The sequence below is a fragment of the Callospermophilus lateralis genome, chromosome 15 (genome assembly GCF_048772815.1).
Source record: "Callospermophilus lateralis isolate mCalLat2 chromosome 15, mCalLat2.hap1, whole genome shotgun sequence".
In the NCBI taxonomy this organism is placed as follows: domain Eukaryota; kingdom Metazoa; phylum Chordata; class Mammalia; order Rodentia; family Sciuridae; genus Callospermophilus; species Callospermophilus lateralis.
In genome coordinates this window covers 85,094,027-85,119,261 of record NC_135319.1, presented here as the reverse complement: position 1 = coordinate 85,119,261, position 25,235 = coordinate 85,094,027, and the positions used below count along the sequence as shown (strand labels likewise).

The following is a 25,235-nucleotide window of genomic DNA, read 5'->3' as shown; positions in this document are numbered from 1 at the left end:
AAAATTAATCCTTTCTGAGGTATTTGAGATAAAGGAATTTCTTATTGGGCCTTCCATCTTTGGATTACACCAGGTGTCAGGGGTATGGTAGATGCCCAAGTCTTGACCGCATGACCTGTGAGTGTCTCTGGGCTTAGAGCTAGCGACCATACTGCTGTCTGCAGGCTGGGTTAGAGTGCTGAGTGTTTACTTCTTCGCTTGTGAAACTCAGCCTTCTGCTTCAAAAGCTGCCTAGAGCCTCTCCACCTGCCCATCTGGTGTGAATCTCTGTGACTCTGATGTTCTGTGTTGCTTCTGGATACCTTCAAGTTCTTAGGAAGGCCTGGGGAACCTCCCTGAGCATCTGCAGCCCTGCTGCCTCATCTTTCCCTGCCAGGAATGAGGCTTTGTGTGGCCCAGGGGCTAGCAGTACGTGCCTTGCCCTACCTGCCAGCACCATAGATATGGCTCACAGATGTGGCTCCAAAAGTTCCAACTTGACTCCTGGTGCATGAAATCTGGACAGATGAAGTTATGCCAGACTGCAGCTGGTGTGTCCTGTGTGGTTCTAGAGTGCCAATTTCAAAGGGCCTGCTGTCAGGCAGTCTCAGTTTAGAGCTCCTAGTGCGTTCGAGCCAGTCTCACCCCTGACCTACGATAACTTTTGGTTTGGGCACCTGCTGACGAAGTGAATTTAAATGAAAAGGTGGTCAATGGGTCTCGGAGATTAAAAAAAAAAAGAGAGAGAGAGAGAGAAATAAAAGAGAAAGAGAAAAGGAACAGGGACTTCTGATCTGTGCAGATAGCTTTTAGGATGGTTCCCCTTCCCAGTGCTTGCAGAGATCACAGGGCAGTGCTTGCAGGTCAGGTGCAGGGTGCTGTTCAACCACACAGTCTCTGTGGGTTGCATCTGATCTCCTTTCTGTTCCAGCTGCATACCTGTCCTGCAGTGTAGTCTGTGCTTCTGCAATTTTTTATGATCCCTTATTTCAGCTCTCCAGAAGGGAGCTTCCCCTTCCTACCATGTAGCCACACCTTGGGTGCTGGTGTGGTCCATTTCTGCTTTTCTTCTTCTGACTTCTAATAAATCACTAGTCTTTGTTTCACCTGAATGCTGACTCTCTGAGTTGGGTTCCAGCATTTCCCCCTACCCTCTTGTCTCATTGTTAAGTTGTGTTATGGATCCAATTCAGTATACATCATATAGTACTTGTCTGTTGGTTTTGGGTTTTGTTTGTTTTTTGTCTAAGCAGTATGATTTTTTTTGCGGGGGGTGGGGAGCACTACTGGGGATTGAATTCAGGGGCACTCAACCACTGAGCCACATCTCCAGCCCTATTTTGCATTTTATTTAGAGACTCACTGAGACTTATTTAGGGTCTCACTGAGTTGCTTAGCGCCTTGCCATTGCTGAGGATGACTTTGAATTCGCAATCCTCCTGCCTCAGCCTCCCAAACCGCTAGGATTACAGGTGTGTGCCACCACGCCTGGCAGCAATTTGATTAAAAAAAAAAAAAAAGAATTGATTTTTATATTTGCATATGTTTCAGTGGTTCACAAAATAAAAAAGTTCTCCATCAAGTATTTCCAATCTGGCTTTTCTCTTAATACCAATTTATAACAAATTCACAATTATACAATATTTATAACTGATCTTTACTAATCTTTTATTTTTCTTGTGTAATTGCATTTGTTTTGTATAATATAATAAAGATATTCATAGCTCATTTGGATTTCACTTGAATTAGTTATTTACATTTTAAACTTTAGAAATTTATATAACTTTTGAAGCTTGTATTTATTTTATAAAGAATGTATTTTATTTATATCAGAATTATTTACTTTTAAATAATTGCCATTTTCTTTTTTGTTTTAATTCTTATATCTATCACTTTACAATGCATATTTGTGAATTTTTCCAGACCTCTCAGATGGATATTAACAATAATATTTAATCCCACATAATAAATCCTGGCCTATTGATGAAATATTCATGGCTCAGTAAACTGAGAGATATTTAACTATCCTGGTGCATTCGACATAGTCATCATTTCCAGCAAGATTGGAAGGAGTTCTGTCTGCTGCTTGGTGTGTCTCTCACCAAGCCTAGAACTATAGAGCTGCGAGGAAGCAGAGGAACAGTGGGGAGACTGCCTCTGCATTGTAGCCCTGTGATACCTTGGTGCTCTTGAAGGGAGTAGCTGAGTCTGTAGAAGAGGAGACTAACATAGAGCACAATTGGAGAGTAGGTTCCACATTGCCAATTGTATTACTGATTTTAACACATTTTGGTAGAAGCTGTTTGGGTAGTTTTCCAGTTTCTTAAGCAATCCTATAGTCAATATAGAGTTCTATACTTGTAGATTTTTATATAACTTTAACTGCAGATGTTAAAGTATTTGAATTGAAGATCATGAGCTTGGCATTACTCTATGTTTTAAGAAGATGAAGTTTAGTGATGCAACCAATACATTTAACATGTTTACTTGCACAGAATCTAATCTGTGTGTCTTGGCACCCTTCATAGACATGAATAAGATAGACAAGGGCTTCCTGATCTGATTTAGTACTCTAAAAGATTATTTGGCTCTGGAGATACTGGAGAGTCAAGAGTAGAAACAGAAAAGCCAATTGGGGTGCTACTTGTAGTTATGCAGAGGAGACATAAATGGTGGCTTTGACTAGAATATCTGAGATGCAGGTGATAAGAGGTGGCCAGAATCGGTATATTTGAAGACAGAATCCACATGATTTACTGATGGATTGGGCATAGGGAAGAGAGAAAAAGAACGGTTATGAATGACTCATAGATTTGGGGGCATAGTGATGCACTGAACTGAGATGAGCAGAACCAAGTAAAGGAGTACCTTTCAAGGGGTTGGGTGGTTTCATATTTGCTTGTATCCATATATTTTCTGGGTTGAATCTTGAAAGCGTATTAGTTTTAGGAATATTAAGATTTACTGTGCTTATTTGGCTTGGATTTAGAAATATTTTGAATTTGGGGAGGTAACAGTCTTTCAAAGATTTAAATTTGAACTAAAAATACATAGAATATTCCATTAAATATTATATTTCTTCTAAATTTCAAGCATCCACTGATTCCAAAAGTGAACAAAAGAATGAAAGCCTTCAAGAAACAAATGTAGAAACATGCATTAGAAATGTATTTAGGTTTTACTTAAAACTCTCAGATACAACAAGTCATTTAGCTGGGCAAGTAGGGTGAAAATTCTGTGCCAAGATCTTTCTGGATTTAAATTATAACCATGCCACGCCAAGGCATTGCAGCGAACACCATGGCAACTTCTTTGTTGAGGCAGCCCTTGCCTATGCCAACAAACAGAGGAAACATGGTATGAGAGCATAGTATTTCCCTCTCTTGTTTAGGGAAAACATGTATCAGATTTGCATGTAGATACGGGAATGAGTTATATGTCTCATACAGCTGAATATGTTTGCAGGTAAATGGGCATAATAGTAGTTATTCTTTCTGAAACTTATTAGCTTTTGAATGCTCTCAAATTTGCTCTATTTAACTATCTTTAACCTGCTAAGCTCATATTCTTTGAGAATTCCAGCATAATGAATAATGTGACACTGTAGATCAGTTTAATTTTATGCTTCTTGAATTTTGCATCAACTGTTTTGCCTAATGAAGAGTGAAACCTGAACTTAAGTATATTTGCTTAAAATAATTTTAGAGGATTATAGGGTATCTCTTTAATAAAAAATTATCTTAGAGTGTTTTGAAAATTATTTTTCTTTCAAGACTTAGATTTTTTATTATAAATATCAGATTTTTAAAAATATTATCATATTATATCATTGTTTTTGTTTTGAAAATTTAAGCTAAAGTTAACTGTATCTTCATCTTTTTCTTTTGGCAGAGAAATTGCTTTTACTAGGCAACTTCAGGAGAAAACATCTCAACTCTGCTACTATTATATGGGTTTTTACATACATTCATGTCCCAAGATGAAATATAAGGTAAAGTTGATTTGTGTATGTGTGTCTGTTTTCATTATATAAAAATGAATCTTTAATAAAATTTTTATTTCAAGGCACAGGATTTGGAGCTTTGAAGGAGGGATGAATGGGTTAATAAGTAAATCTCTTTGCTGCTTCAAAAAGTAAACTTTCTATAATGAGAACCACAGTTTCTACTGCTCTTACTTTATAATCCATTATGAGATTTAAGCATATTTCAGAATTTCCTTTAAAAAAGGGTTTTATGATTCTTGTTAGTGAAACTCTTTGATGTTTGCTTCGTACTAGTGGAGGATTGAGCAGTGTGGGGAGCAGATTCTTCCTCCACCCGCCATGACCACCATCACTACCACCAGCACAGTTGGTGTTATTAGCTCTGCAGGTGCAGGAAGATGCACGCATGAATCTTCCACCTAGAACTTGTAGTCTAGGTGGAGCTGGGGGCATTTAACATAAAACCAGGTCTTGCATTGGTGGGTGAGTGGCCTGGGAGGATGTGGGGTTTTGCTCCACAAGGTATGGAAGAGGAGAAAAGGAAGGGCTCAAGACGAGGGAAGGTTTGGGCTGACACTATAGCTCAGTTGGTAGAGTGCTTGCCTCGCATGCAGCATACATAAAGCCCTGGGTTCAATCCCCAGCACCATCACCACCAAAAAAAAAAAAAAGAGGGAAGGTATGATGGAGAAGCATGAAGGAGCCAGGAACAGTGCCTGTGGTGTACTCATAGGAGGGAGAGTAATGAGGAGTAGGAAGGACCCTGAAATGTGGTCCAAGGAACACAGGCAACTGGGAGTCTTGATGGGTCACACGTCAGAGAACTGTATAAATAAAATATATAAATTGTAAATATAAAATATATAAACATGCAGAAATATGATTTTTTAAATCATAAGAATTTTAAAAACATGCTGAAATAAATAAAAGTATCCTGGAGCCCCTGTGTGCCCATTATTTGGCTTCAGCAATTATTCACACATTTTTTCATTGTTCCTTTATCCCATCCTCATCTCTACCTTCTTATGAATTCTTCTGGACCAAATCAAAGAGATCCTTTCATTTGTAAATATTTTAGTGTGTATTTATTTCTAAATTGTAAGGGTGCTTTGAAAACAACTGCAATCTCACCATCACACCTAAAAAGTATTAACAATGTTTCCAAATGTCATCAATGTTCGTATTTCCCTTATCAATGTTCATGTTTCCTTAGTTGTTTCATAATGCTTTTCACAGTAAATTTGTTTGGTTTAGGACTCAAACAAAGGACATACATTATATTTGGTTGATATATCTCTTAAATTCCCTGCCCCCGCCCCCGATTCTTCAAAGGAATAATTCATATAACTTAGTGATTGTTCACATGATCATGGTTTTAAAGATTTGAGGTTAAGTACCAAGTGGCTGAGTACCAAGTGGCTGATGGTTCCATTTTCAGAAATTATGGATTCTAAAAGTAAGACTGGCTTTGAGAGAAGGATGAACATAGAGCATTGAACTTTGCTGGGTTTTGACAGTCCACTGTAGTAGTCTGATCAAGGTGTCCCACAGGTATTTGGGAGTTCTCTCTTGAGCTCATATTTAAGCATACATTGTAGGTAGATAGCTTTTGGATTTGGTAGTCTTCAAAAATGATCTGTATACCTGATTATTGTTTTACTTGATAGGCTTAAACAAATGTTCTGTGCAGAAGGAAAAACATGACTATATTTCTGTTTGCCCCCAAGTACTTGCTACTAATTTTATTAGTATTTTCTCTTAGCTTACTATCCTTGTTACAGTACCAAATCTAACTTAGTTCAGGGGAGAAAACTCAAATATTCCTATATTTTAATACTTTTACAAGCCTCAGGGAAAGCTCTGGCTGCTCTCCTTCAAGGAGTACTTGCACATGACCCATTAAACATAAGTATTTATACCAGACTCAGGGACTTCATCTCTTAGCCTTCATTTTTAATGTCACAGTGTTAAATTCCTAGTTTATGTATTTAGTGTTAGAGCCTTTCTCTTGTACTTTCCTTTTGTCTAACTAAATTCTAAATTACTCTGTATTTTAATTCATTTCTTTATACACACACACACACACACTCTTACTTGTCACTAGTGGAAGTTAATCTAATTTCATCATCCCTTTTTCTTTATTTTTTTCCTGAATTTATATTTTAATTTACAAATAAAATCACATATATTTATATTTTACAACATGATGCTTCGAAGTATGTGTACATTGTGAAATGGTTAAATCAAGCTAAAAAACATGTGCTTTACTTCACATTCTTCTTTGTGGTAAACATAATCTGCTGTCTTAGTAATTTTCAAGTATATAATGCATTGTTTGTAGTTACAATCTTCATGTTCTGCAATAGGTATTTTGGACTTATTCCTTCTATCTAACTGAAAGTTTTTACACTTTGAACAACACTCGATTTTAACCACCCCCCAGCCACTAGTATTATCATTTTGTTCTTTCTTTCTATAAATTTGGCTTTTTAAAAAATTCTATTTTGTTATATATGATGGCAGAATGCAATTCAATTCACATTACACATATAGAGCACCATTTTTCATGTCTCTGGGTGTATACAAAGTAGATTCACACCATTCGTGACTTTATACATGTACTTAGGATAATGATGTCCATCTTATTTTTCTTCATGAAGATGTTGAACTCAAGATTTTTTGGCTGTGGCCCAGATTAAATGTTTTATGTTCTCTAATCTTCCTAAGAAGAACTCTGGGAAATTGAAGTCAGTTCATATCTCTGTTTAAATTAAGGATTTTAAAAATGCCTTCTGTGCTGTTCAGTCTGGCAGGAGCAGTCACCATCATTGGGTCAGTGGGTCTTGCTGTGGATGTTTCTCGTGTGGGTTGTGTCTGTGGTGGTGGTGGTTGTGGGGTCTGTTGTCAACAATGTAATTAGCCATGAAAACATAATCAGTGTTAGCAAGTTTATATACAAAGTACATGAGTTATGTTCCAAGAAGTAATAAGCTTTGGAAACAAAGTAAGTACACGAACTGGCAATTTCAATTTGTGATTCTGTATAGTGCTACTAACTTGCTAAAAGATCTGCACATTAGGTTATTGGAAATAGTGCCTGCCTAATAAGGTGCACTGGCACTTTCCAGTGTTTTAATATTCGTCAGAGTTCTTTGTAAATACTACTAAACCTAGTGTTTCTTACTTGTTAGATAATCTTTAAGATATCCATAATAGTGAGTAAAAAGTATGAAGACCATGGAAAGAATTTAAGAATAACTTAGGTTTTCAGGGACTCTACTCTCTCATTTCCCAGTCTTTCAAATCAGTATCTGTTTGGAATTTGGAAACACTATCAAAATCTATAAAACTAGGTTCTAGCCCACAGTGGAAAGACTCTTTGGGACTCAAATAAGCCATCCAAGCAGTATTTAATTTTTCCAGTGTATTGTATTCATATTTTATCTTCTTGGGAGAGATGATTTTTAAATTTTGTAGTAGTGTTAGGTTTTTTTTTTTTTTTTGGTAGATATTTGTGAGATGATAGAAACTTTTAACACTAAATTTTGTAAAGCCATCATTTTCCTGGAATTATTGTTTTTGAACACTTCTGGGTCCTTAAAAACATTTTGATGTTGATTTTTAGATTGTTTTTAAAAGTTGTTTTCATTGCATTATGATTAGACTTAAGTAATCTTAGGTAACTGAGGGATATTTTTGCTTCACTTAAGGATTTTAAAAAATATTTTGAACAAATGAGAATTATCAGTTCCGAAAGAAGAAAATATCTGCTTTTTTTTTTTTTTAATTTTTAATACTTATTTTTTAGTTTTCGGCAGACACAACATCTTTGTATGTGGTGCTAAGGATCGAACCCAGGCCGCACGCATGCCAGGCGAGCATGCTACTGCTTGAGCCACATCCCAGCCCCCATATCTGCTTATTAAAATAGGTCTTTTCAGTTAGAAAATGAACCATCCAAAATTGTAAGACAAGTGTTGGTCTAAGCATGAGTATTTCTCATTGCAAGTTGAAGGTCTAGAATAAGAGACTACCACCAACAACAAAAGAACTCAGGAAATTTATTGCACACGATTATGAAATCTCTCATTTTCTTTTTTAAATATTTATTTTTTAGTTGTAGTTGGACACAATATCTTTATTTTATTTTTATGTGGTGCTGAGAATCGAACCCAGGGCCTCACATGTTCTAGGTGAGTACTCTACCGCTGAGCCACAATCCCAGCCCCTAAATCTCTGATTTTCAAGATAAATTTAGCATGTATCTACAGTATAGTTAAAACTATTTTTTTTAGCATATAACTGTTTAAAGTATTAGCAGTAGCATATTTCTGCCACATTTTGAAATTTACATGGAAAAATCTACAAATGTTTTCTGTCTGATATTAAGGAAAAAAGAAATCTGTATTTTTTAATAGGGACACTTTTGATAACTAAGAAGGAATAGTCTGTTAGGTGCCTGGTACGTGCCGGACAGCTGTTGAGTCTAGATTTGGTTTCCTCCCTAATGGCCTATGGAGGGCTGGAGGTATTTACAGTACAGTGCATGAAGGTAGTACCATATGACACTGAGTTGTACATGAAACTAGATTAAAGTTTCGTTTGGATTTTCTTATGTAGCTTTGGACTTAGTAAGTTACAGTCTATACTGTTATCTCATGTAAAATAAATCACAGTATTTATACCCTCTCTCTGTTCTTCAGTAATTAGCTGAAGTGATGGGTCCATGTGTTTAGAGAAGACAGTCCTTTGGGAGAGGGCTCCCAAAAGTGTCTGCCATCACTTCCTCTTACCCCCTCTCCTGTATGTGAATGCTGCTACACCCAGCTCAGCCCAAGGACCCTCACCCTGGATAGGACTGGCCTGGTGCCTTGCACTGACTGATTAGTGGATATCATGAAAGCAACTATCTGGGATTTCTAGACTGTGGGCTTAAGAGACCGGCATCTGTCCCTAATCTGTCTTTGGAGCCAGCCATAAGGTGAAAGGTCTAGCTACCCTGCTAAAGAGAGGCTGCCTATGATACCAGAGGCCATTGTGGATGTTTCAGTCCAGCCAAGTTTCTAACTAACTCATTGCATGATGGAACCCAGACACCAACAGAGAAACCCCTCCAGAATCAGGAGGAATATTAAATTATTGTTTGAAGCCACTGAGTCTTGAGTGGTTTGTTACCCAGCAGTGGATGATGAAATGTGTGGCATAGGTGTGGAAATCACCTTTATCTTGTGTCGAGCTGTGCAGGCTCCTATCCTGACTGGGGCCAAACTGACCTAAGCAGTTTCTGATGGTCAAAGTGAGAGTTTGGGCATCACTTAATTTCCATGTGTAGTCATGTCTAGAGATGAGCTCCTTTGGTTCATGAGAATCCATTTTATAAGGCATTGCATATAATACCCTGACTTGGGCCTGCAGACATCTGAACCTGTAGACAGGTTTGATTTTTCTTGCCTTGTTAATGATGATTATTGCAAGACGGGAATTATCATGTGGTCATCTTCAGAGTTCCATGAACAGCATGTGCTACAGTAAATTCTTGTAAGTACTCATAGTTTGCTTGTTTATAAGTTGCATTCCTTTTTATGTTTTTATTGTTGCGCTATAACTGTACATAATAGCTGGGTTCATTTTGTCATAATTATACATGTATGAAATTGCATTTGTCTTATTTCAGGCCCCAGTGCTGCCTTTTCCCCTCCCCTCCTATCTCCCTGTCTTTCCCTTCCTCTTCTCCACTGGTCTTCCTTGTCTTTATTTATCTATTTGTTTTTAATTGGTGTATAGCAGTTATATTCTTGTGCATCATATTCCCTAAAATGTTTTTATGGAATTCTTTTGATTCATTGTTCCATGTATATGTATATAAATATGTGTGCATTTGAAATAAAAGTTGATTTATGTAAACATTTCATAGTCAGATATGTTGTCTGTGACCATAGTCTTAGAGGTCAGGCATAGGATAGTTACAGAAGAGTTTCATGAGAACCAGTGAACAGTCATCAGTAAAAAGAGAGTGTTTTGACAGGTTGTGTTGTCATTGTGCATAATCACTATTAAGGCAATTGTGGCCATTTGAATGTACCTGGTGATATTTTGGCACAATTTACTGTTGGTTTGGGGAGTCAGGAACTGGCTGAAATGAGTGGAAATGATATTTTCAGTGTCAGAGATTCTCATTGGAGGAGCTCTTTCTACTTGTGTCTCATCCTCTTGGTATGCTTTCACACACTTCTGAGGTGGTTGCTGCCTATTCAGGCATCTCAGGCCATTGGTAGTGACTTGAATCAGGATACAATATGCTTTCCTATTTTTTGGTTGTTATTTAAAATATGACAACTCTTAACCACCCTCACTTGCTTTTTTGTGCACCACTCAGAGGCATTAAGTACATTCACATTGCTATGCAACCACCTCACCCCCACCTCTGGGAATCTTCATCTTGCAAAACCAAAACCCTGTACCCATCAAGTAGTAACTCCCATGTCTTCCTCTCCACAGCGCCTAAGACTACTCTTGGTGCCTCATATAAATGGAATAATACAGTTTGTATTTTTGTTACTGGCTTATTCATTTAGCTAGTGTTCTCAAGGTTATCCATGTTATAGCATGTGTCAGAATATTTTTCCTTTTTAAGGATAAATAATACTACGTTGTGTATATATTCCACCTTTTGTCTAACCATTCATCCATTTTGGGCACCTGGGTTGCCCCTTGCTCTCTGACTATTGTGAGTACTGCTGCTATGAACCTGGGTGTATAATAATCTGTTCAAGACCTGGCTTTGAATTCTTTTGGATATATACCCAGAAGTGGAATTGTTGGACTATATGGAACCATACTTTTCTCTATCATTTCACATTTCTGCCAGTAGTGTGTAGGGATTTCAGTTTTTCCATTTCCTCACTGACATGTGTTGTTTTTTTATTTGCTTGCATGCTTGCTTGGAAACCCTTACCAGAAGCCATCTAACCAGCTTTACACATTTTGTTTGTCAGAGTTGTGTGTCTTTGTGTGAGCCCCTCACTGGAAGGAGATGAATTAACTTAGAGCAAGTTAATTGAAGAAGTGCTCCTCCCTTCTCATTTCCAATACAGAGGGTGAGCATCTGAATAATTTACTGTTCATTCTGCCCAAGAGCCAGCATTTTTTTTAACAGAGATGTTAGTTTACATATATTTACATAAAGTTTTCTTTTTTAATGGTTCCATTGGTTTAAACATGTTTCTGTCTTTATATATTATCTTTGTAACCGAGATATTGCAGGGAAAAAAAGGAATCTTTAAAAAAATGAGTCCTTTTGGCCTTTGATCAGGTTTTAATTTTGTGCATAGTGATATTTGTATTTATTAATCTGATTTTATTTTAGTTTCCTGTCATTTTATCTTTGATGTACTGTTCTTTAAAAAGTCTCATATTTAGTTAGTTTCATATCTCAAGATTTATATATAGGCCTTTTTTTCTTTTTCCTTTTCTGTTCATGCTAGCAAATAGCTTTTTTTTTTTTTTAACTTGTTTAGTTTGTTCAAGCTTTTTTTTTTTTTAAATGGGGTTTCCTATGCTTTCCAAATGTTTGCTATTTGCATGTAAAGCTTAGATTTTGATAATTAGACTAGCTTTCTTTGACCCCTGCTCATACACTTAAAAACTATTTGATTATTTTAAAAAATGAGGGGCTGTGGGGATGTGGCTCAAGCGGTAGCGCACTCACCTGGCAGGCGTGCGACCTGGGTTCGATCCTCAGCACCACATACAAACAGATGTTGTGTCCGCCGAAAACTAAAAAATAAATATAAAATTTTCTCTCTCTCTCTTTAAAAAAAAAAAGAAAGAGCACATAGAAATGCTGTAATTTTTTAAAAATGAGTAATTTTAAAAAGTTCTTCTTCATATTATCTCTCAGAATGCTGCTGAAAGGATAGGCTGTGAGCTGAAAGAGGCGTTTTGATGGAGTTCTTTATCCAGACTTGTATGCAGGCCAAAGTAAACAGTGATTTCAGGCAGTCTGCTTTGGTATCATGGCATGGCCAGACATTAGATAGTGGAAACATCAGAAAGGGCTCTGAAACAAAAGACTAATTCATCTGTGATTAATCATTCTTATGCCGAATACCTCAGTTTGAGTGTGGTCAAACAGCACCCAGAGTTCTGTAGGACTTTGCTCAAGAGGAGGTACTTGGCATTACTGTCATAAGAGCATCTACCAAAAAAATTTAAAAGTTGGAGTTAACAGAGCTGCATTTGCAAAATCATGATTATTGGAACCCTGAAACTTCCAAGCTTTTCAGTTTCCTGACCAAACGAACTAGTAAGTGTGATTTTGCTACACTCTAGCCGTGCAGAGGGATGCACATGGGTACACGTGGTCATGACTTGCTACTGCTGGCCTGAAAGGAATACAGATGATCTCATCAGTTACCACAGCTCAGAGCAGAATACTGGATTCTTTTGATTCAGCATCTGTTTTTTTGATGTCAAATGTCCAGTGGATTCGACATAGTCAGTAAAAAAAATTACCACAGAATAATTTTAGTAAGGGATTTTTAATACCTCCTAGAGGCAGTGGGAAATTAAAGAATTCTGGTACTCATCACAAATTCTTGTTTCTGAAATTGTTACATGTGCAGTTATGTCACATCAGAGTCAAAAGCTGCTCGTTAAGGGTCATCTGTCCTAAGCTTCTCATTACAGATGGAAAATTGAAACTCAAGATGGTTAACCTGCCCAGGGTGTGCATTAACTGACATTTTAATTTTAGCAATAGTAAGGAGAATTTAAAAATAAGAGTTGTAATTCAGAAAAATGGTATAATTTATCCAGATTTATGAGAAGTATATATTTATGTATATATGTATATGTATGCATATATATGTATGTATACGTGTGTGTGTGTGTGTGTGTGTGTGTGTGTGTGTGTGTATAAATAAAACTTTTAACTTTGGAGTGTCCTGAAATGCTTGGTGTATTAATTAAAGGTAAATTTAACTGTGGAATAAATACATTTAATCATGTGCCACATTTCTCTTTATCTTTTTCCTTATCGCTCCAAAATGAAATAGAAAGTTTGGGGTAGTGTATAATTCTCAACCTTTGAAAACTACTAATCATCTGTGGAGCTTTTGAAGAATATTAATGTCTGAGCTCTACCCTGATCTAAGGAAGGAAATTTGCTTTTTTCCTTTACATGGCCCATTCTCTGGAGGCCAGCCACTATTTTATGTGAACTCCTCCCCCCGCCCTGCCCCCAGCCCTGTGCCGTCTGTTGCATCAGATGACTTTGACTTATCCTGGCATGTGCCTGTCTGTTCCCTTCTGGACCACCTCGTGCCTCACTTCTCCCAGGAGGTGACTCTGAATCTCTTCCACACCTTCCCATCCGTTTTGCTCCGTGCATGCTAAAGCCACAGCAAATCATTCTGCTTCTGTGAATTCCTCTCATTTGTGAATGCCTTATTTGTAGCTCCTGGGGTCTAGCTTGTAGGTCAACAGTGGTTATGGAGGCAGTGGTTATGGAGGGCCTGCTCTGTAAAAAAGCATCATGCTGGCTGCCGAGGCAAAAGAAGATGCTCAGACATGTTGCTTGTTGTCCTTGAGCAAACCATGTCTCATCTATCACTGTCCCCAGTGCCCAGCAAATTAACAGGCAAGTGTTCAGCGGGTTTTTTGGCATGCATTGCATACGGAAGCAGACATCTATCTGTGGAATTGAGGGGAATTAGTGAGTATTACACACAGAGCAAGTGATGCTAATCAAATTTTGAACTTACAAAAAATGTAAAAGTCTCATTTCAGTAATATACTTTATATTTTCTGTGATTTCTTCTCTTTGCTATCTACCTATAATTTTTTAAAAGTAAATTTGTTATTGGAGTTATACACACACACACACGCATATATATATATGTGAAGAAAAGTACACAAAAGTATAAAACTTGCTATATTTTCACCAAACGAATACACCTGTGCAGCCACATGGACCAGGAAACACCATGACCAGCTCAGCTCCCCTCCCAACCCCCTCAAGCTCCTTGATTACTTTTCCACCCCAAAGATAACCACCATTCTGACTTGGAACACTGGAGTAGTTTTGTCTGTTTTTATGCTTTACATAAGTGGAAACACTCATTATTTTGTTACTGGCTTGTTTATTCAACATTATATTGGTGAGATTTGTCTTTGTGGTAGTGGGTGGCCATAGCTGGTTTGTTTGGTTGACTATACTGTTGTGTTGAATGAATGCACTGCCTTTCCTGTGCGTGTTCTACTGTGGATGAGCTCTCTCTAGGCTTGGCCGCTGTAAGTGCAGCTGTGGACATTGTTTACATGGTTTGTGTGGGTGTCCATTTCTGATTGACCTAGGTACAGATTGCCAGATCACAGGGTACGGGTATGTTCAACTTCAGGTGCCCATGATTTTTTAGAAAGTGCTTGTACTAATTTATACTCCCTTGGTAGCTTAGCTTCTCATCCTGAAGAGTGTGTGCATATGGTCTTAATTTGCATTTTGCTGCTGCTAGACAGTGTCGGGTGCCTTTTTGTTGGCCTTTGTCAAGCATCTTGTGCAGGTCTTGTGCCCATTTAGCTATGGAGCTGCTTGTCCTAGTTGCTTGTAGTTCTTTTTACTTCTGGTAGAGAGTCCTTTGTTGGATAAATATTTTACAGAGGCCTTCTTCCACACACTGCCTGCCTTTTCAATTCCTTAATTGTTCTGATGAGCAGAAAGTACTCTTTTTAATGCTATCCCTTTTGTCAATTTTTTCCCCTTTATGATTGATACTTCCATGTTTTTATCAAGAAATTTTTTGCCTATGCTATAGCTGTGGACATTTTTTTTCTATATTTTCTTCTAGGAATTTTGCAGTTTTACCTCTTTAACAATGTATTTGAAATTGTTGTTTATGTAGAGTGTGAGCTGGGGTCAAAACTGATTGTTTTTCCCCGGGTGAATAATTGTAGCCTCTGAGGGCACTGCCACACACACATCATTTTAATTGGATTATTTCAGTGTCATCATGTTTGTGTTATAGTGAGATATTTCAGCTTTCCTGTCGTCCTACTTAGCACCAATTCCATTAAATGAGCAAATTATTAATTAACTTTAGGTTTCTCCCTGTAGAACGATACCTTGCCAGACTGTTGTATGGTGAATGTTTCATTTAAGGACTGAAGGGTTTGCAGATCAGTCATTGTAGATTCCTCCAGGTAACTTTAAACAACAAATTGCAAGCACCTTTTTAATTAAAAGGACAATATCTGTGGAAATTCAGTTGAGAGAAGGATTAAAATAAGCACAGGGCTTTTCATGCATTAATAGTGATATCAAGTGCATCTGTCCCTTGTGTACCACTTTGGTTACTTGCCTTACATCATTGTTTATGGTATGTGTATTTGTTTAGTTATACAGAAGTATTAAGTTTTTATGTAGCATGATTTATTAATCCTTTTCCTTCATGGTTTCTGGCTTCTGAATCCCCCCTTTAAGAAAACCTTCTCCTCTGGGTGTGGTAGGCCTGTAGCCCTAGCTGCTTGGGAGGCTGAGGTGGGAGGATCCCTTGAACCCAGGAGTGAGGGGCCAGCCTTTGTCACATAGTAAGACCCCATCTCAGAAAACAAAAACAAAAACAAAAAACAACTACCTCTTCACCCCACAAGGAGTGACAGTGATGGTATTAATTGATTTGGAAATGTTCATTATATTGCTAGGTGACAAAAACAAACTGCAACAGCATTATGATTTCACGTGTGTCTAAAATATGCATGTGTGCATGCTCGTGCGCGGGTATGTGTGTGTGTGTGTGTGTGTGTGTGTACACGAAGGATACACACTAAAATGTTAACAGCGCTGCTTCAAATGAGTACTGTTACCTTTGTAATTGTGTTTTGAAGCTCTTTTCATTTGGCATAAGGGACAGGAATGCAGTCCATCCTGGGGAATGGTGTTTGATAATTTATCATCACATCCCTACTCTAAATACTTCATTCATCTTTTAAGTGATAATGTGATTTTCAGATTAATGAAAATGAACCTATTATGTAATAATAAATTATTCCCTTCATCAGTACAGTTGCATTAATATTTAGACTAAAACAGAAATGTTGACTTAATGCTAATAAGTAAGTTAGTTAGTTACAATGTCCTGTGGTCATTTTCAATTACCAGTTTAAGTTCAGATATCAGTGTCTCTCTACAGAACAATTTCACTTACTCCACTTATTTAGTTGCTAATTGTCATTCTAAATCATTTTGTATCTTTTTGATTTAAAAATGGTGATTATATGTATCTATTATCTTTTAAATCATTTTCTAACTTTTTTGATCTGAAACAAATTGTGGTTTTATCTGTTTCTTCTCAAGTGAGGAGAATGAATTCAACTCTTACATGTCTATGGGTCTTCTTGTTAAACAATAAATAAATAAAATTCTTTAAATGTGTCTCTAGGCTTTTGGTCTTATTTACTAGGGGATCTTTCTCTCATCATAATATAGTGGGCTATGCTTCAAATAAAGTGGGTCTTTGGATAAAATCTAGGCGTTCATTTAGAAATAAAGAATAAAATTCCTTTTTCCTCCACACACAGCTATATCCATGCTCTGAGGTGACAGCCTGCTCCAGATGCCACGTTTTGGGTGTGTAGAGCCTTCCTGTTCTGTAGGAACTCACTGCTATAAATTGCTTTCTTTGGGAGTGTCTTTAGGTTTACTGTAAAAATGCTATGGAAGTCAGAGAAGTGTAGCTTTATTTTCAGATGCTGATGTGTTTGTCAGAACCTTACATGTTGGACTAACTATACTGAAGTTTAGCTATTCGTTATCTTTAATGTTAACTTCCCCCAAGAATAAAAAAAAAAATTTTTTTTTTTGGTACTGCGAATTGAACTCAGAGGCAATTAACCTCTGAGCCACATCCCCAGCTCTTTTTATATTTTATTTTATTTTGAGACAGGGTCTCACTAAGGTGCTTAGGACCTCCCTAAGTTGCTGAGGCTGGTTTTAAATACATATTTTCCTCCAGTCAGGACAAAAGATTCAGGACAAAAGCATCAGCTTCCTGAGCCACTGGGATGACAGACATGTGCCACCCTGCCTGGCTCAAATTGTTTTTGAAAGGTAAGTTAGAGCTCTGGTTCTTAATTTTGGATGTATAAGGTTTTATAAGGTTTTGTCCCTCCGTCACTTTGTATTCAAGCCCTGGGATTGGAGCCGTCCTCAGCGCTGTTGGAGGAATCTACCTGTGGACTCTGACTGGCGTCTTGGCGGCTTTGTGTAGCCTGCTGCCCCCCTTCAGCCAACTGCTGGGTTCTCCTCGATCCTTTACTCCCTTTTTCCCTCCCAGGTTCTTCTTGGTTGAGTCCTTCCTGAGCCCTGTCTGTGATTCTGGTGCACCAATGCTTACTGCACTGTTAGAGGTGCTTATTCTCCCTGAGCGCGTCTGAGAGACGGCATGAGCTCCATACTCCTCCTAGGAGCAACTCTCACTTTATGGTAAATGTTCAGTGAATGCGTGGGTGAACTAGAGATGAGGATGATGAATCATTTGGTTCTGACTGGAGGAAAATGTGTATCTGTGTCAGATAAAGTTGTATTGTTTGGCATTTCTACAGAATGTCTTTTTATAATTTTGGCAGTGTTAATCAAAGATAGTTTACTTAAAGAGGGTGAGAAACTTTGTGGTTGGATTGTCAGATAAATGAACAGTGGAGATACTCTTGCCCCTTTTCATTTTTCTTCAGATTCTTCTCAGGCATTGCAAACAATTAATACAGAACATTTGTAATTCTGAAGCAACAATCCTATATTGTATATAGCATAAATGGAATTTGAATTTTGTATAGGTGGCATAATTTGAATTAAAGAATTATTTTTAAATAGGTTAATTTAGAAATATTTCTTAGTCTGTCTCTACTGCTATACTTGAGAATGGGTAATTTTAAAAGAGCAGCAATTTAGTTCCCCTGGTTTTGGAGGCTGGGAAGTCCAAGGTCAAAGCACTGGTGGTTGTGTGTCTGGTGAGGGCTGGTTCCCTCAGCTTTCAGGATGGTGCCTTGAGTGTCATCTTATATGGAGAAAGGGACAATGCTGTCTCTTCACTGATGGGAGAATAAGAGGAACCTAAGCTGGTTTTCTTCAGCCCTTTTATAAGGCAACAAATAGTGGAGCCCTCATGATAACCACGTCTCTAAAGGCCAACACAGTGCAGACTTAAGCTTCCACATGGATTCTGGAGGGGATGCATTCAAAACTTAGTACTATTTAATTAAATGAAATCCTTGAAAAACCTGCTAGTATACTCTCTCTATATATACATGTGTGTGTGTGTGTGTATATATACATACATATATATACACACATATGTATATACACTCACACTGTGTGTGTGTGTGTGTATGTTCCCCCTCCCAAGAATACTGAGTACATTTTGAATGGTCATGTAATATATACTTGTAATCGAATCACCATTTTAGCAAAATCACGTTGTTTCACGATCTAACATATCAGCCGTGGCAGGGCAGTGAGGTAAAATGGATAAGAACACACTCTGGCTCTTCCTACTTGCTCTGAAATAGTGGTTCTCTCAAGGGAGCAGTTTCACTCTGCCTCCCCAGGGTGGTGGAGGGGCATGTGCTGTTGACACCTAGTGATTGGGGGCCAAGAATACTCTGACCATTCTATAATACACAGAATGTCCTCTCAAAACAAGAAATTATCTCGCCCCAAATGTCAGTTATTTGGCCTAAGGTCACATGCGAGACCCCTATAATAGCGTTACTGACTTGCCATTGAAGTCCGTAGGACTATACAGTTGTGCAGTTACCTTGGGTAATTTGACTCTTGCTGTCAAAAAGGAACTTATAGAAAGATTAATTTGGGTTTCACCATAACAAGCTTGAAATAAATCGTCCTGTATGGCACACGAGAGAGAGGTTTCTTGTTCTATTTCATGACCCTGTGCAGCCATAAACTCATGGAAGACCCTAGGACTACCTTAAATTTTTTTTGCGGGGGGCCTTATGTGTGACCTCCGTGTCAACCTAAAGGTAAGTAATGTTTCTGTGCAATGAGCTCTGCCTAACGAATCTTGAGGTCTTTTAAAAGAAGCAACAGCAAAAACGAATAAAAAAATTACCAAGGTGTTTTCTTTTTCCTGTTCTCCCGTGTGTGGTGGGGTCTGAATTTTGGCAAACAATAAGTCATTTTTTTCCTTGTCATTGTAAGTAGTAAAAGAAATTTGTCAGCATGATAATAAGTGAGTTGGATGACTTTCCATCCAAGCAGCTAAATTCAGCTCATCTTCTTTAGTACAGAGGGCACTGTACAGAGTATCGGTCTGTGCAGAGAATTCTGAGTCACATTTACAGTGTCACTCGCCTAAGTCGATCATGTTCAGCTTTAACGAGGCAGAGATGTTTGGCCTGTCTTATGTTCATAAGCTTAGATCCACTGTGGCTAACACTAAAGAAACTGTTAGAAGCACATATGCATTTTAGTTTATTCTTTTGGGGGTACAGTAGTTCCCCTGTCCATGCAGCATTTGTCCCAAGACCTCAGTGGATACCCCAAACTGCAGATAGTTCCAAACCCTATATAATATGTTCCCATACCTGTTTCACATGATAAATTAGGTACAGTAAAAGCTTAACAACAGTAATTACAAAATGGAACAATTATGACAATGTACTATAATAAAAAGTATATAAATATGGGCGCCCTCAGAATATTTTAGTAAACTTTCACTTGTTCATGTATAGGAAGCACTGGATGCTTTTCTTTGGTATATTTGAATTGCCTGAATCACTACTCTTATGCTTGGGGACCACTGGGACAATCTCCTAAGAGTCTTCTACATAGTAGCTCTAGAGCAAAAAACATGGATAGGCTGGGAAAAAGGAATGATTTGGGTCCTGAGCAGAATGGAGTGGGATGGCACAAGATTTCTTCACAGTACTCAAGTGATGCACAATTTAAAATTTATGAATTATTTCTAGAATTTTCCATTTAATATTTTTGGATTGTGGCTGACCATAGGTAACAAAACCTTGGGAACTGACAGCAGGGCTGAGGGGGAACTACTATTTAGTATTCTACTTCGTTGTTATTATTAGAATGAAAACTAATTTTTTCACCCCACGAGCATGCTCCCACAGCTTGGGTCTCTGGGTGTGTTGTGTTTCTTCAGTCTTCACCTTCCTGTTATGAAAGTAGGGCACTTGTGATGTTTTTTCATGCTTAGCACTTTCAGGTGCCTGTTGTCTAAGCAAGTGGCATTAGCTGACGGGAAGTGGCTTCAGGTAGCTACCTGTGTTGGGTATGCAGCAGGTAGTTGGGAAAGAAAGCGGAGAAGCAGTGTGTCTTGCCCACTGCGGCAGGACCTTCCCAGGCTGTCCCAGCCTCCTCTCCTTCCAGTGTCCTCCCAGATGTGCTCCCTTCCATGCCACCAGTTCTTCTCTTAAAATAGAATTGGAGATTCCAGTATTCCATCTTGCCCTACTTTTAAACGTTTTTTTGCTTCCCTCCTGTCATTCTGCTGGGGTGTGTGTGTTTACAATTAATCTGTGACCCAGGTAGTGATTTGCAGTAATCCTCAAGTTTTTTTCTTGTTGTATTTTCCCTAAACAGGGAAGTGTCCTGTTCACTCAGATGCCTGCTGTGCCCCCTCTTCTTTTCTGAGGGAACTTGCTGTTCCTAGAGACCCTACTAAAGAAAATGTGCCTTTGAGTTGAGGTCACCTTCCGTGTGACCCTGCCATCTTACCCACTGTAGACTTGGCTAGGGGTGGGTATCTGACCCAAGACAGCCAGTTCAGGGTGGATTAGTATCAGGCAGGGCTCAGTGTTACAGCTTTGCCCATTGACAAATGGGTGAGCAAGCCAGAGGTCCTCTTTTAAGGAGGGTTGGATTGAGACTGGGAGGATCGTAGTTAGTGGAGGTATTCATACAGAGCCACCCAGAGAAGCAGTAAGCAAAACGCAGTCAGAGAGGGCTTCAGAAACATGGGTCCCAGAGTTTGAAATTGTAGGCAAACTTTTGTACACAAGCATATTTATCTCGAGGATGGAATCCATGGGTTTCTTTCATCTGGTTTTCAAAGGGGTCTGTGAATCAAAAGATGCCAAGATGAGAGAGCAGAAGAGGGTAGGGGAGCGGACAGCAGATGAAAAAGACAAGGGCCTCCTGCTGCAGAGGAGACATGGACAGCTCTTGTCTCACCTGCCTGCCAGGTCTTGAGGTGTGGTTTCTCATCACGAGGCCTTTGTGCAGCGTGGAGTCACTGAGGCCCTGGCCCCACACTTCCTGTGGGCTGCCTGTTGTGTAGGCTCCCTTTCCTCAAGAGCACAGGCTACCCACAGGGATCACCTGAGGGAATGTCTTTGTTTCTTTACCCCAGAGAGCCACCCTAACAGCATGGTCAGCCGGCAGCATGGATTTGCTAGGTGGCAGCTAGCCCTTGTGGCCATTTCCCGTCCTGTGGGTACTCAGTACATACATGGGAAGTCATCCACTTACTTGCCCAAGGTTGTGGTGAAGGATGACGGGGAAGGAGCTTGCAGGTTATTCTGTAGAAACAGTAAGTGAGAAGACCCCTCACTGAGAGTAGTTTTCCATCTTTACCACACAGTAAGACATTTCACCCTCTCTTTTTAATGTTGTCTAAGATTGCAGAGGAAGATTCAGAAGAATAGTTGGTGGACCCACTGGTGTCTAGGCTAGATTTAGTGTTGGAGCAACCAATGCTACATAAAAATATTGATTTAAAATTGATATTGAGCATATAATAGAAAATATTATTTGAGGTTTTAAAGTGTTGAGGCACATTATGGAGGTTGAGGGTTTCTTCACTGAGAATTTTGGAAAAATAGAATCAATGATATTTGCATTTTCTTATTTTATCTCTCCTTTTTAAAATTATTTATAAGGTATACATACTTATCTTATAATAATAATTTTACTTATTTTTATGTTTAAGATTTGTCAAGTTTGTGCAAAATAGAATAAAGCAACAAACCTTCATATATCCATCAAAAAAAAAAAAAGAAAAATAGAACATTGGCTGTCACACAGATGTGTTCAACCTTCAGACTATAAGACAAGGAGAGGCCATCTCAAATTTTGGCCTAAATCTTTCAAAACTGAGGCCAGGGTGATCATAAGGAGTTGATTTTATAGGATAGGTAGTAATTACTTTTGTAATCTGGAGCAACCCACGTTTAATTAATTTGAACGTTAATTTTTCTAGGGACTTGTACCACTTAATGCACATTTGGCTGAGCAAAATTTTGGATTTGGTAAAGGAAATTAGGGTAAAAGAGCAGCAAGAAGAGAAGCGGTACTGTCATAGAAAATTGAACACTAGAAAATGTGCATTTTCTTTTTTCATGTATTATTCAACAAAGTTTCTATTTAAAAAAAAATATTTTTCCCTTAATTGTTGATAGATCTTTATTTTATTTATTTATGCATGGTGCTGAGAATCAAACCCAGTGCCTCACACATGCAAGGCAAGTGTGCTACCACTGAGCCATAGTCCTAATCCAAAGTTTTTGTTCTTTAATAATTTTCTTAGGGACTAAAATAATAAAATACAAAAATCAGAAATATATAATTTATTTACACTAACTGGCTGTACTTCTCTGCATTTTGAGGTGAGAAGAGTGTGTGACCACCTTGATTAGCCCGGGAATCGTAAATATGTAGAGGGAGTCTTAGGAGAGTGAGGATCTGCCCATTTTTTTGTTAATATTATTTTTCTTGTACTTTTTATTGTCTTCTCTCTGTTTTGCAGATCCTGTGGGTGCTGTGAGCCTCTGGTTTCCTTACTGGGTTGCAGTGTGTGTGGTAGTCAGCTTTTCAGTGCTTTATGACCTTTTGGTAACAGTCCAGTAGGGCCGAGGTGCTCTTCTCATGGCCTCATATCAGGACCAGGGGAAGCCATCATAAAGCATGCATAAGAATCCAGGAGTCTTAGGCCAACCCATATGACATTTCTTAATTTATTGATATAAAAGTTATTTTAATTTGATACTTTGATAAGACAGTGCAGTTGAATTATTTAAAATAACTTTATTTGGAATAACAGAAAAGTTAGATAGTACAGAGAATTTCAGCTGCTTCTGGCATTATCTTATAATACATTTGTCAAAATCTGAGAAATATATTGGTACACGTCTGTTAACTATATTCCAGACTCATTCAGATTTCACCAGCTTTTTCATTAATGTCCTGTCTCTGTCCAGCATCCAAGTAAAGGTACCACATCATTTTTAGTTGTCCTGTTTCCCCGGTCTCCTTTGGTCTGTGACAGTTTCTCAATATTTTTTTTGTTTTGATTTTTTTAAACTGGTTTATATATTTTAATGCTATTTTAGAATGTACTTTAAAAAAATTATTCTAATTTGTAATACATGACAGCAGAATGCACTATAATTCATAGTATACATATAGAGCACAATTTTTCATTTCTCTGATTTTACATAAAGTAGAGTCACACCATTTGTGTCTTCATACATGTACTTAGGGTAATGATGTCCACCATCTTCTCTAACCCCCTGCCCGCTCCCTTCCCTTCCTCCCCTTTGTTTTGTTTTTTGAAGTTGACAGTCTTGATAGTATACTGGCCAGATCTTCTGTGGATTGTCCTCCAGTATGGGGTTGTCTGTCTCATGTCTCGACTACCATTTATGGGCTTTGGGAAACAGTATCTTAGAGATGAAGCACCCTTCTTGTGGCATCCTGTCAGTGGTAGTCTGTGATACAGCTGGTGGTGTTCCTCTGAAAGATTGTATCCACACCAGGTTTTTCCACCACCAGGTTACCGTTGTCCCCTTTCCATATTCTTTTCTTTGAAAGAAAATCATTCAGTCTGGCTCACACTAAAAGCTCGGGGGATTAGCTCCACCTCTTAGAGGGGAGACTTTCTAGCATATGTTTAATATAATTCTTATATAAGTAGGATTGTTCCTGTCTCCATTTCTTCATTCAGTCATTTGTGTTATGTTGGTATGGATGCATGGTATTTCTCATACACTTTGGGTTATAGTCCAATATGGGGCTATTTATTTGCTCAAATTACTTCAGCTTTGCCCATGATGGCTGTGTCTTTCTGCCATGCTTGTCCTTTTGTTGTCTGAACACTTCTTACCTTCTGGTGCTACAAGATAGCCTAGGTTGTATTTTCCCTGCCTCAGCCCTAGAACCCTCCACTTCTCCAGGCAGTCCTGGCTCTTTTTATTGGATAATGGTGTTGAGAGATGAAGATTTGGATGCAGAGCATATTTATTCCTTCTAGGAGGTTCCACAGGCATGCACACTAACCCATGTATGTACATATATCAGTGATTATGGGAGACCAACCTTACACGTGACTGGGTTACACTCCCCGGCTGGGTGCTGAGGCGCTCAGTCGCAGAAATGTGGCAGAGCTTTCCCCATCCTTCTTGGGTCCAAGGGTTGGGGGTCTTGTGCCTGGGCATGGCTTCCTACAGCCCCATGGGTGAAGCTATGCTCACCTGTTCCTTTGTAATATAACCCCTTGCTCTGTTTAGGATAGAATCTTCCATGGAAGTGCCTTGTGTGTGTCTCCTTCTCTTATGCCCTTGGGTGTGGCCTACCCAGGTGTCCGTCAACCTGTTGATAGTGGACATCATGAAGATAGACTCAGCCCCCTGAAACCTGACTCCTTGCCTCATTTGAATAGCTTCTCTTCAATAAAAGGGGTCAGCGCGTGCTCTCCCTCTCTCTTTCTGCGGACCCTTAAGGTCAGAGGAGCCGTCACAGCGACTCCAAAGAAAAAGGTATTGTCTCTCTTGTGTGGTTATTTTGCGCAGCCCAGTTAGCCCAGTTCAACTGGAGTGACCCCTGAGCCTTTTAGTTGCGAATAGAAACCTGGCAAGTGATGGTTTCCACGCCTGTCCCTCTCTCCCTTAGACTGTGCAAATTCATACTGATGTCTTCACCTCTAACCCAATACCCCATCCTTTCTTGTTTGCTTAGCTTGTTCCTGCCTTCACCAACAGTGACACACCTGCCTCCAGCCTTCTCTTTTCCATTTACTTGTGTGTTCAACTGCAGGATGGTACTTGTGTTGACCTATACCCCAGTGAAAAGCAAGCTGACCAGCGAGAACTCAGCATTCATGTGCAGGCCCTCTTATTCCCAATTCTTGCAGTTTTCTGATGTTACTGAGATCAGCACCTTTATTCCCCAGCTCCTGTGTGGCAGTGTTAGGTGTCTGTGCTCAGTTAGGTTCCTTGGTAGCAGTTGACTTGTCATCCTAGGATC

At 38.7% G+C, this 25,235-nt stretch overlaps 1 protein-coding gene across 7 annotated transcripts in view; it reads left to right on the top strand.

Annotated features, from left to right (window-relative positions):
* Ate1 (arginyltransferase 1) overlaps positions 1 to 25,235 on the top strand; it is a 144,496-nt gene that overhangs the window by 68,211 nt on the left and 51,050 nt on the right. For 6 of the 7 annotated variants that reach the window (XM_077105282.1, XM_077105281.1, XM_077105278.1 and 3 more), the window contains one exon: positions 3,871 to 3,970. In XM_077105282.1, the coding sequence (XP_076961397.1) occupies positions 3,871 to 3,970 (100 nt within the window). Of the gene's footprint in view, positions 1 to 3,870; positions 3,971 to 8,667; positions 8,779 to 25,235 lie in introns of those variants that run through there. The other variant, XM_077105284.1, reaches the window with a different exon arrangement.